Here is a 12,511-nt window from a genome sequence, read left to right as displayed (position 1 = left end):
AGTCGTATTGCTGGATTAAGCCCTTTCTATATCAGCGATGATTGGAAGGCACGCCGTCGAATAGTTTTTAAGGCTTATGATATAAAATCATTTCAATTAATGAAGCCCTTCCTACATCACCGTTGATCGGAAGGCACGCCGACGGAGAATTTCTGGGGAATCGCGGTCGAATTAATACTATATTTAAATCCCTAGATAGCTATCTTTCCGCAGCCGGCTGCCTAAGATTTTTAAAATTTCAACCGATAAACAAATTGCTTATGGTCGCATCACCTACCACAGTGAATCCTGACCTCATACCCATCTTACTAACCCCTCAAAACTCATGTGATACTTTGTCGGAGACGCAGCTGATTTAGCGGTCCCATCACTCAAGTATCGGCTAACATTCCCATCCACTTCCCCGTGTCTTACCTCTGGTCGTGGCTGGCGTCGGTATTGATCAGCATGATAGGGACCTTTGAAAATTGCGAAGGGGTGATGATTGGTTCCTACTTTTCATCTGTGGTCCACGGAGCAATGTTTGGGGGTCCTGGTCAATAACGAAGTAGCAGCTACGGGTAGACACCAATGCTATGCTATGCTATGCTTACTTCTTACTGCTTACTTCTTACTTCTTACTTCTTACTTCTTACTTCTTACTTCTTACTTCTTACTTCTTACTTCTTACTTCTTACTTCTTACTTCTTACTTCTTACTTCTTACTTCTTACTTCTTACTTCTTACTTCTTACTTCTTACTTCTTACTTCTTACTTCTTACTTCTTACTTCTTACTTCTTACTTCTTACTTCTTACTTCTTACTTCTTACTTCTTACTTCTTACTTCTTACTTCTTACTTCTTACTTCTTACTTCTTACTTCTTACTTCTTACTTCTTACTTCTTACTTCTTACTTCTTACTTCTTACTTCTTACTTCTTACTTCTTACTCTTATTCTTACTTCTTACTTCTTACTTCTTACTTCTTACTTCTTACTTCTTACTTCTTACTTCTTACTTCTTACTTCTTACTTCTTACTTCTTACTTCTTACTTCTTACTTCTTACTTCTTACTTCTTACTTCTTACTTCTTACTTCTTACTTCTTACTTCTTACTTCTTACTTCTTACTTCTTACTTCTTACTTCTTACTTCTTACTTCTTACTTCTTACTTCTAACCACCATTTTCCACATTCAATCCTGTTGGATCGTCCACCAGCGCACAGTCTCACTGTTCATGGTGATGATGTGCGAACTGCTGCAGAGTTGAAACAACGCGAAGGGATTTTGGGGCGCGCGTAATATTTCATATTCCGCGCTGTACCAACTTTGTTACAATATGAGTCGAACACGCTCAAGTTGTGCCGTCGCGGAATGACCACCGCGGTAAAGTCCCACCCAACATCAGCATCAAATAAGCCACCGACCAGCTGTAGCAGTGAGAGGACTAGCCGGACTTTGCCGTCGGTTAGGGTACTGCACGAGGTAGTCACCAAGTGGCGAATTTAATATAGGTAAACTGATAAAAATGATAATAAATTTACTTTCTAATCTTTATTAATGGGGCGAGTTTTTCGTTTCGGTGTTATTCTGCTGAACATTTTCATACTGTAGCGTACCATGTTTGTGTGTTTTTTTCTTTTTCCACTTTCACACGTACAACAGACAGAGACTTGCCTTCATTTAGCTTCCCACATTCCCCCATCAGGACGAAACATACACTAGAACTACTGTAAGGTACACCGAAAAGGACCGCCAGGACGGATGCTGGGGAAAGGGATCCTCAAAGCTCATGAAACTATTACTATTTTATCAGCTTTGGTACAGCAATGGTTTTTTGCCTTTCCTTTCTGCAGCTTCAAAACTCATTAATAAAGGGAATTACCGTCGGGTTGTGATTAAATTTAACGTTCCATCGGATCTGAGCCGATACAGAAACAACGACTGAGGAACATTCATTCTACTTGTTGTAGGAGCAGGACTAATCCGTTCAAATATTTACGACAGTTTAGTTATCAAGCTCGGTCGTGATTGAATTTTTATTCAATCAAGAATCAATTCCGTAATGACTTTTGGGTGACATCTTGAATTCTAGTTATTAAAAAAGACTGCAAATGTTTGCTTGTTATCTCGGCCAATTCCTCCTGAACAAAGTGTGATTTTGTTTTTGTCCAATTCAACTCAAATACATATTCCAGATTAATTTCACAGCCCAAACACCCGTTATCGAATGTATCAATTCGACGGTAGCCACACCGGCTTATCGGGTCCTAGACGATTCGCAATCGAACCACCCGGGTTGATCGTCTATAAAACCAAACGCCTTCGATTGCCACCGTTTCAGATTAATTTAGTTGCGTGTCGTTCATTAGCCAGTGTTGTTGTCGGCAGGATGAAATTTATCGGGGTGCTTTCGTTGGTGCTGATGAGCATTGTGGCTCAGGCGAGCCCAATCGACACTGAACTTGGCGAAAATGAAGTGTGAGTTTGTGAAAAGTGAATACCTATTGTATATTGTAATTTTTTAAAAAGATTACGAAAAAAACATTACACATTATTTGTAGCAAACCAGAAAGAATTTTTCGACTTCTGTAAACAATAGTAATTTCTTAAAAAATAGTGATTTTTGCAAAAAAAAAAAGATCTGTTTTGCTCACAAATTTACACATCAGGAGGATTTACGTAAAATAACGCATTAGCCTTGTTATGTTTTTAACATTTTGAAGAATCAATTTAAATTTGGTGGGCTTTACAAATGTTAAGGAATGCTTCAATATTTTCCCGATTTCTTATTTTCGGGATGATTGATAAATTTCCGGTTTTGTTGGTGTATAAGTTTTGAATTCACACGATGTAAAGGAATAAATTTATGATTTGTTATTGCAGGGAAACATGGATAAAAACATTTAATAATGTTATGTGTATTATGATTTTTAAATATTTAGGAATCTGAAATAGCATGAAGTTGTGTGATTACATTTTAATCAAAACTAAATTTCTCTCATATTTGCATTAAGTGGCCGCTCGGACGCAATGTCCGCCAATATGAACAACTATGTTGACATCATTATGATCCAGATTGGACCGTGGCTCAATGAACACTTCATTCCCATTTATCTACCCGATTTCGTTGAAGGTTTTGAGCATGTGAGTAGCCAGGTGGCATAGATTTGATGAACATTTTCTAAGTATCATTTTTTTACAGCGACCGATCATTATTACTTATCACGGTGAAATTGAGCTGACCAATGGAATATTCCACAACATTCAGAGTGTGGGCAGAAGCGGAACCGCCATGATGCACTATGATCGGAAACTTCTGCGAGTGGTGCTCGGATTTAACCTGAGGCAACTTGGCGTGAGTAAAGTGTTTATATGAGTGTTTAATGTTCGTGATTAAGATGATTGCGAGGCTCGTTCAAAGTTGACTTCCGAACAATTTTGCAACAAACTTTATCGACAGCTCGGTACATATTATTGGGTGGAATAGTTTGCCTGGTTGCTCTCGGCAGTAATTTCCTTTCCAATTCAGTGTACTTATCCTATCTGACTTTTTTTCCCCAGGGAATGTATTATTCAGAGAGCTTTATAAATAACTTTTTCCTACCAACCCGCCAGCAGCGCTGTTGTTTTTCACCCAAGTTACGGCTTATGCTTCGCGAGTGTGTGTATGTTCGCACACAGTCACATCTTGTAATTTATTCAACAGAGCAAAAAGCCTAGAAGCGTTTTAACCGAAAGAACGAAATCATGGAAACTTTTGCTGGCTTACACGCACCAAAAGTTCACGTCGTCAGCGCCGTCGTCGTTGTGCCAGGTTCAGACATTGGCAGACAGGAAAAATGAAACATTTTCCTCTTTAGCTTTTACACATCGGCTTGGGTTTGACCAAAGCCACAGTCTGTCAGTGGTGGGGGTGGGGAAAGGATTGGGTGAAGGACTTTAACATATGTTTCGTTTTCTTTTTTTCTTGCCCTTTGGCGTGAATGCAAAGTATTTGGAAATGGTTTTTAGTTTAACATTGTGTTCAAATATGATGCGCTATTTCCGTAGGTCTACACCCGAACATGCGACGTGGGACTCCATGAATTTTCAGCTGCTGCCGGAAGGGTGTATTCCGAAATTACCGAATTACTAGAGCGTCCAATTTCCCGGGGTTACAAATTTCCCGGGAAACGGGAAATATTTAACCAATTTCCCGGGAAAACCCGGGAATTCCCGGGAAATTTTAAATTTATTGAAAATTGTTATGATCTTGGGTTTGATTAATATTTTGCATTAAAATTGTATATGACAGAGACTTTAATGGTTAAAATAAATGTGAAGATCGTTTAAAAGCATGACTGCATGTAGAAAATCATACAACTACAAGTAAATTTATATTTTTTCTGATTTCATAAGATCAAATCGTATATTAAACCAAAAAATGATCTTAATTTGTTCAAAGAAATCATATTGGTTTCAGCTCTTGAACAAAATAGTAAAGCTTTTTAGTTTTTCCTGAAAAATCTAATTTCCCGTTATACTTCAAACAACTATTTTTTGTTAAATATTAGAAACAAGTTTTTAAAATATTTTGTTGGCACCTCTGAAACAATACAAAGTAGTTTTTCAATATATTTTTTGTGGTTTTATTATGGCACATGGTTTTGGGATTTATAATTGACTTCGGCTGAAATTTTTTTTTACAGCGCAAAAACCATGATTTTGATGAAATGTACGATTTATTAATAGCACTCTACAAGCATTCTTCATTTTTTTTTTCAAATTTAACCTATTGTTGCACCAGTGCTCCATTATAATGTCTTGAATAGTAGGTATTAAACGAATTGAAAAAATTCTTCTTGCAGAAATCTATTTGAAATATTTAATGTTACTACATAATTCAATTTTCATCCCATTTGATCATGATAAACAAAACGTAAAGAATCTCAATTTTGTTAAAAGTTTATTTTCATTAAGCTAGATCTATTTCCAGATGCTTCTAAAATTAATATTAAATCAAATTAGTCTTATTTTAAAATCTTATGATCCTCCGATTAATTCTTTTTTATTTGAACTGAACAATAACTGGAATTAAGCTAATTTTTGTTGAGATTCTTCCTTTATTATTTTTTTCAGAGCAATTTCACAAAATTGGTTTCAAAAAGTTGAGAATATGTATACTTTCGCTTGAATTTCGAGAATTCCCGGGAAATTTCCAAATTTCCCGGGAAACGGGAAATATATTTTTACGGGAAATCCCGGGAATTCCCGGGATTTTTTTTTCCAGGGACGGGAAATTGGACGCTCTACGAATTACCGAACATTGGGTTCAAATATGATGCGCTATATGATTCGGTCGGTTCGGAAGTAATGATGTGGTTTTTACGTCATGAAATCTTCTGTTTTCTTTGTTCAAAAGTCATAATGTTGCATCGTGAAGTTATCGCTATAAAATTGTAGGGTCAAGGAAGTACGCATTTACCACTTTTTTTAAGTAGTACTTATTCGCAAAATCTACTTTAGTTATTTATATTTTGTTCGAAGATGGTTGGTTAGGCTGTTGCAAATATTTTAGATGTGAGGGTTTTAAAAATATTCATTTTTAACAGTTATTTGCAAAAGCTATGAGTCTAAAAGCTAAAAGTCAAACCAATCTCGGATGTTTATGGCACATTTTGAAGTGCTTCCAAAAACATTTCGAATGCCATTAAGAGAGTTGGAAATAATGAAGTACTACGAAAATGCGAGCAATTTTAAGATTTCTTATGTTCTTTGGACCACAAACTTCAGTGCCCGTTTTACCCCACTTCCCATTGTCGTAGAGGGGTCATGTATAGACAAACAAACGCTGAAAGTTTCATCCAAATCGGAGCACCTCGATACGACCTATTACACACTGGTGAAAAACTCGCTCTTAAGAACAAACCGAGCAAATTCAAAAAATAAAACAAAATCTTAATTGGTTTTCTATCCAGCTCGCTAATCAATCTATCAAATGTCATCATCCAAAAGTGATCAATTCATATTTTCCAGTTCACCTACGACTATTCTGCGCACATCATGGATCTGGGACCTACTGGATGGGTTGATGTAGACATTGCGACGATGACGTTCCAAACGGAGTTCGTAATCAACTTGTCGAACTTTTACATCTACAAGGAACATTTCCAGCTGACAAATATTGGGTAAGTGCCGAGTATTGAAAAAAAAAATATGTGTCGCTTACAAAACGTACCACCAATATTGGAAATGCTTTGCATGTTTGCAATAACTGACAACGTATTCACTAAAAATCTAGGCTCACTTTTTTGTAGGCAATACAATGTATACAGAAAGTTGAACGTATTTCGTTCCATTTTGCAGCGAGCGTGCGTTTGGCATATCCATTTTGAATTCTGTGAATGGAAGCGACTCGGATTTTTTTTAACAAACATTCAATGAAAATGTTCAACAACCAATATCGAGATAACTTAACAGATTAGATTTGTGGAAAAGTTCTTGCAAACCTAGACATTGTTTCGATTTTTCATGTTGGTACCACCTAATAATATTTAATATTGGATACCTAAATCTGTAACGGAACGTTCATGTACCATTGTCAGAGCTGCTCATTGTTATCTATAACTTTCATGGGAGTTTTTCTTCTGCTCAGCAAATATTTTCCAGAACTCAAATGAAAGTTGATGTTACAAAGTTATCCTCTCCCTCTCACAGCTGCTGGTCCGGAGTTTTGTGGTGAAATGTTTAGTGTAACAGCAATTGCTGTCAATTCATTCAGGAAAGTTTACAATGCCAAACTTTGCAAGTCGTACCTTCGTGTATGCTGTCTGTACTGGAGGATACCAGAGCCAGAGTGCTAAGCATTATGGAGCCTTTTTCACTCCCGTTTACTTTATGCGCTCGTACTCGCAGCAAATCGCCATAGACCTGGTCCAGGACGACGACAGAAGTTGGTCGTTCCACGTACGCCAGACGTGTTAAATACTTTTTCGTGATACGGTTCCGTCGACCTTTAGAAACGATAACAACTTTTTTACGACTCGGATCCATTTCATAAAAGCAGCGACAGGAGCCGTTTGCCGCCATGAGTGGGTCTATGAGCCCTTCTACAGTGCACAACGGGAGTTCAATTAGGATGCATTTTTTAATCTATTTTTTTTTAAACAAATTATTGTCTGAAATTTCATTTTTTCTTGCTAACTTGTTGCGTGCGTTACGGACCAACGCAAATCATTTTAACGACTGTAATCGTTAAACCCCAGTTCAACTCACATTTCTGATGGTGATTTGCTCAACCTCGGTAGGGGGTATTGTGTGGCTCATTTGCCAAAAGAAAAAAAAATGTTTCGAGTTTGGTGGCGTTTGTTCATTTGTCGAGCGAAATTTCAAAAATAATGAGGTCATGCCGTATTTCAGACCTGCACGTAGGACTGTTGACATTTCATTTTTACTTATGGTAATATTTTAAACCACGTGTTTTTTTTTGGACCGTGGTGTAGGGGTAAGCGTGATTGCCTCTCACCCAGTCGGCCTGGGTTCGATCCCAGACGGTCCCGGTGGCATTTTTCGAGACGAGATTTGTCTTATCACGCCTTCCGGCGGAAGGGAAGTAAATGTTGGTCCCGGACTAACCTAAAAAAGGTTAGGTCGTTAGCTCAGTCCAGGTGTAGGAGTCGTTTCCCTGGGTCCTGTCTCGGTGGAGTCGCTGGTAGGGAGTTGGACTAACAATCCAAAGGTGACGACGAGTTTGAATCCCGGGGTGGATGGAAGCTTAGGTGTAAAAAGAGGTTTGCAATTGCCTCAACAATCAAGCCTTCGAACACCTACACGGAGAAAAAAGAGTTCCCAAAATCGTGAACAAGCGTTCATGAAAATGGGAACCTCGAACAAAGTGTTCAAATCCCATGGTACGATTTTGAAAAACGTACCATGAAATTTGAACACTTTGTTCGTGGTTCTCATTTTCATGAACGCTTGTTCACGATTTTGGGAACTCTTTTTTCTCCGTGTAGTTTCGAGTAGGAATCTCGCAATCGCAATGCTGTAGAGCGAATAATTTGATTTGATTTTTTTTTTGTTTTTTTTGGACCCACTGTGTGTTGGTATTGCCACCACAAACGATTTAAAAGTTTGAACAAGTTTATAAACGAAATGTCAAGTTTTGATTTATTAATATTACATTAAAACTCTTAAAAATAGGAATATTAGCTATTCTACGTCAAATCAGCACGATCTAAAAGTAATAATAATAAAAAGTACTCTGATTTGGATCAAATTATGCCTGGGAGTTTCTTGGCTAACATAATTAACCGTATTTGAGGTGAAAAGTCATCGATTGTGATTGGACACCCAATAGTATTTAACTGAATGATGAATGTACATGGAAAAAAAAATCTGAATAAATATAAATTACAAAAAAAATTACCCGTATTTTTTGTTTGTTTGGTGATTTAGGTGACCCTAGCTGAAATTTGATGCTGAAAAAATAAGTTTTACGACGTGTTACTTCAAAACGCGGATCCAGCGAAAAAATCCGCTAAACTATCAGATTTAATACTAAAACCAGCAGAAATAGTTTGGTATTCCCGATCTTGCTTGAATTATGACGATTTTTTCTGGATCAGTAATATTTTTTTCACTGGTCCAATTTATAATAGCGATTACAGTAAATTGTTCGATATTCTTAGAAAATAACGACATTTCTCGCTAGTTTTGGTTATCTTTGTCGTATTTTGGCATTTCCTCTTTGCTTAAAAAATATAAATAGTAAAACAAACTGCTTCTGAAGAAAATCCCATAGAAAAAGTGTGTTTATTTCCAAACGATTGCAATGTGTCGCAAAGTAACTAATCTGATGGGAATACTATTTTAATAAGTAGAAAATTACACTAAGTGTATACGGTTATAATTGTGGGATTTAAACCTACTACCCCTAAACATCACAGTTACGTTATGGTGATAAATTATCAGATCGACATTCTCTCAAACCTACCCTGACATTAAGTCAGAAGATTAGTAGTAAAGTGGCTGGTTTCTGGAAGCGACAGCTGTTTGATTCCTCACGGCACAGTGCCCTAATTTAAGTCGACTCTAACACGTAATAGAGAAGAATTTTAAAGCAATTATTATTTTTTGTGTGATTCGTTGACAAAATTGCTAGAAAAAGTCAGTTTACCCACTGTGTGTTGGTCGACTTTTTACTCCAGAAAGACATGATACCGATCGTCATATATGTGTGGGTGTGTGTTGTATTTTCAGTGTGCTTGCACACACAACAGCATTGCCGAATCCTCCAGAGATGCTATATGGAACCAACCAGCAGTCAGCTGGGAAAAGTCGCTTGGAAGCGCCGGAACAGATGAAAAGAGTGTTATGATAAAAGTTTTCTTCGCTCGTTTGCCTGATAATTTTCACTTTCAACTCAATAAGGACCCCACACAGACCGTCTGCACGAGCAACGATATCTCATATCATTTTATTAGAGCCCGTCAAAGCAAAGTGTCGGATGGCAGGATAGGACTTTTTTTTGTATTTCTGCATTTTCTCTCGTTTTTTCGCCCCTTTGATCTGGAGCCTCATTTCCCGCGCAGTTTGTCATCTTCCGGGGTAACCCTGGCACAGCGTCGAAACCAAGGCAGACTTCATGAGATAGTATATCCGGTGTTTATTTTTGCAAACTTTGTTCAGAGTGTGCTCTTCATTTTTATTTTTTTTTTCTCTCTCTGACCCTCTTGCAGCAACATGAACATCCGATTCCGTGGCAACGTTCTGCTTGACTGGATGACCAACATCTTCGTCGGAATCATCACCAGTATTTTCAACAACACCATCACCAACATCGTGTCCAACTCGTTGAATGAATTCATCCAGGCCACGTTGGACGAGATGAACGCCCGGGTGCAAGCCCAGGGACGTGCATTGACTGAGCAAGAAGTGCTCGGGCTGGTCCATCAGCTGAAGAATATGTTTTAGGAGCAAGGAAAGATGGCCGAGGGCAATGGAACAGTCAAAGTCAAATGCCAAGTTGAGGTTGAGTTGCTTTTTTGTGCTTTTTGCTGTACATTCTGTGAATAAACACACTTCTATCTAGTTTTTCTGGGTGTTTATTGAATTTCATGATAGATCCTTTATTCTTTTATGTTGCTTGGCGATTTAATAAAAAAGGAATGTTTATAATTTGGAATGTTTATAATAGATTGGATGTTAGCACTACAACTGAGAATTTCAATCGTCTTTTGCCAATTCTGACCAAAAATAGAAAATAAGAAATAATGTTCGACAAGATGACTCCTTCAATGAAGGGCTGGCTTTAAGTAATTTTTTTCGCTTATATGCAGTAAATACTTTCTTTTAGTTAATTGGATTGCTTCTTTTAATAAACCACAGACGTTTTTTTCCACTTGAAGTACAAAGCAAAGTATTTCGTGGTCATGTAAAAAACCAACAAACCATACCGTCGGAACCGTCCGGATCAATCCCATTAAAAATGACATGAAAGCACGCAGGCAATTTGGTAATGCTTTCCCGATGTTCTGCTTCTGCGGAGCAGCATTTCAAGAAGCAGTGAACGCGGTTGTTTATGAAATAATATGATATTATTTTACCGAGAATCGCTACTAATTGGATTAAAAATCGTTGATCGTACTTTCAGGAAGTGAAAGTCTCAATTATGGTACATTTAACCACGAGAAAGTTATTATGATATCGAGATGAAAGTTCGACTCGCTAGGTCTTCTCAGTTATGTTCGCAAAATTTAATACGCCCAGAGTTTAGGCAACCTGCAAAGTACAACATTGCGTGCAAGTTCATTGCCGTTCGGCAGTTAGAATAAGAAATTATGCATTTCTTTGAGAGAGCTCTCTAATTTCTTCACGTTTGGTAAAAACTTTTTTTTTATCTAATTTAGGCCGTTGTTAATATTTTTGAAGTTTATGTCCCTCGACTCTGATCAAATTCGAGGGGAGAGGGACGGACAAAATAATAAAAAATGTTAAAAAATATAAAATTTCATGCCACGGTGTCAATATTTGAATGAAAAAAGTGTTTGAAATGTATTATTATAGTTGTTTTGAAATAATTAGTTTCCAAAATTTCTAAGTATTGACGAACATTTTATTTTTGCGAGGAAAAAAGTTTTTGCGGTGCTGTACATTGTAATTTCATAAAAGTTCAAAATGTTTTTAAACGAGCCCAAACATGCTAAATATGATTATCAATGCTAAAAAAGGCATTTTAGATTGTTTAGATATCTTGATGTATTTTGAAAAAAATATTTTGTTTGCCCCCTGATTTTTCGAAGTAATTTTGAAGTGGGACGACATAAACTTTGAAAAATATTTGCAACGGCATTATTGGAAAATACTCAAATCCATCACACTATTTGACTGATCGATTTTCATCAAAGCCGTTTTACGCATAATTGTTTCTTGTAATTTTTGGACGATTTTGACTTTTTGTAATTTTTATAGTATGTTTTTAGAAAAATTACATAACATCCAGTAATTTGTTCGGAAACTCAATAAAAACAACAACAAACCTATAAATGGCTTTTTTTATCATCTAAAAAAAGTCTTAAAAAGATCAATATGCTTGAGTAGCGAAAAGTTAAACTATTAACAAAGTTGTGAGCGTGAAAAAATGAAATGTGGATTTTTTGCAATATCGTCCAGTTGCAAACAAACGTTCAAATATTCACAGTCTTCAGAGTCGATCAAGCTAGTGGAATGCAGTTCCGCATAGACGCTTATATGATTTTGTTCAACCATTAAGCATGAAATATGATTATTTTCACTGAAACTCATATTTTCAAAGGGTGTTTTTGTTTATCAAACACCTTTCCAATAAACCATTTATTTGGAAGAACTGAAAACCCGACAAAAGTTATGGTCGAGTTTTTATTTTTCAATCAAAGTAGGCATCTTTTTGGGTCAAAATATGACCCTGGGGAAATTTTCAGCCAAATCGGTGGAGATTATAGCGTCCAATTTCCCGAGGTTACAAGTTTACCGGGAAACGGCAAATTTTCAGCCAATTTCCCGGGAAATCCCGGGAATTTTTAAATTTGTTGAAAATTGTTATGATCTTGGTTTTAATTAATATTATGCAACAAAATTGTATAGGACATCAACATTAATGGTTTAAATAAGTGTGAAGATCAATTAATGTAAAAAAATCAATCAACTACAAGAAAATGTATTTTGGTATTTTTTGATGAGAAATTTTAAACTTGCCTCTGTGACCAGTTTATTGAAATAAGAAAAAAAACATGCAGAAATTCTGTTTTTCATGACAAATACTGGTTTCAGCTCATGAACAAATGGTAAAGCTTTTTAGTGTTGGTTTTACTCCAAACAACCCAATGTTTTCAAATATTTGAAGCAAACTTTGAATTTATTTTTGCATTTTTTGAGAACAAAGAATTGAAAGTAATTTTTCAATGATTGTTTTGTATTATTATGCATCATGATTTAAATTATACGATAAATTAACATCATTTTACAAAAAGTCTTCTATTTTTTCACATATAACCCTCTAATACCTGTAGTT

General features: G+C 36.4%; 1 protein-coding gene across 1 annotated transcript; it reads left to right on the top strand.

Moving 5' to 3' along the window:
• Nucleotides 1–2,303: 2,303 nt before the first annotated feature.
• On the top strand, nt 2,304–10,054 carry LOC120421135 (uncharacterized). The gene is made up of 5 exons (XM_039584304.2): nt 2,304–2,460; nt 2,997–3,126; nt 3,185–3,337; nt 5,998–6,149; nt 9,702–10,054. Exons 1-5 carry the CDS (start codon nt 2,372–2,374, stop codon nt 9,934–9,936), a joined length of 759 nt encoding a protein of 252 aa, XP_039440238.1. The 5' UTR covers nt 2,304–2,371; the 3' UTR covers nt 9,937–10,054.
• The last annotated feature ends 2,457 nt before the right edge of the window (nt 10,055–12,511 follow it).

The sequence above is a fragment of the Culex pipiens genome, chromosome 3 (assembly GCF_016801865.2).
Source record: "Culex pipiens pallens isolate TS chromosome 3, TS_CPP_V2, whole genome shotgun sequence".
NCBI lineage: Eukaryota > Metazoa > Arthropoda > Insecta > Diptera > Culicidae > Culex > Culex pipiens.
The sequence above is the reverse complement of the archived record's forward strand: the minus strand, read 5'-3'. Positions and strand labels throughout refer to the sequence as shown.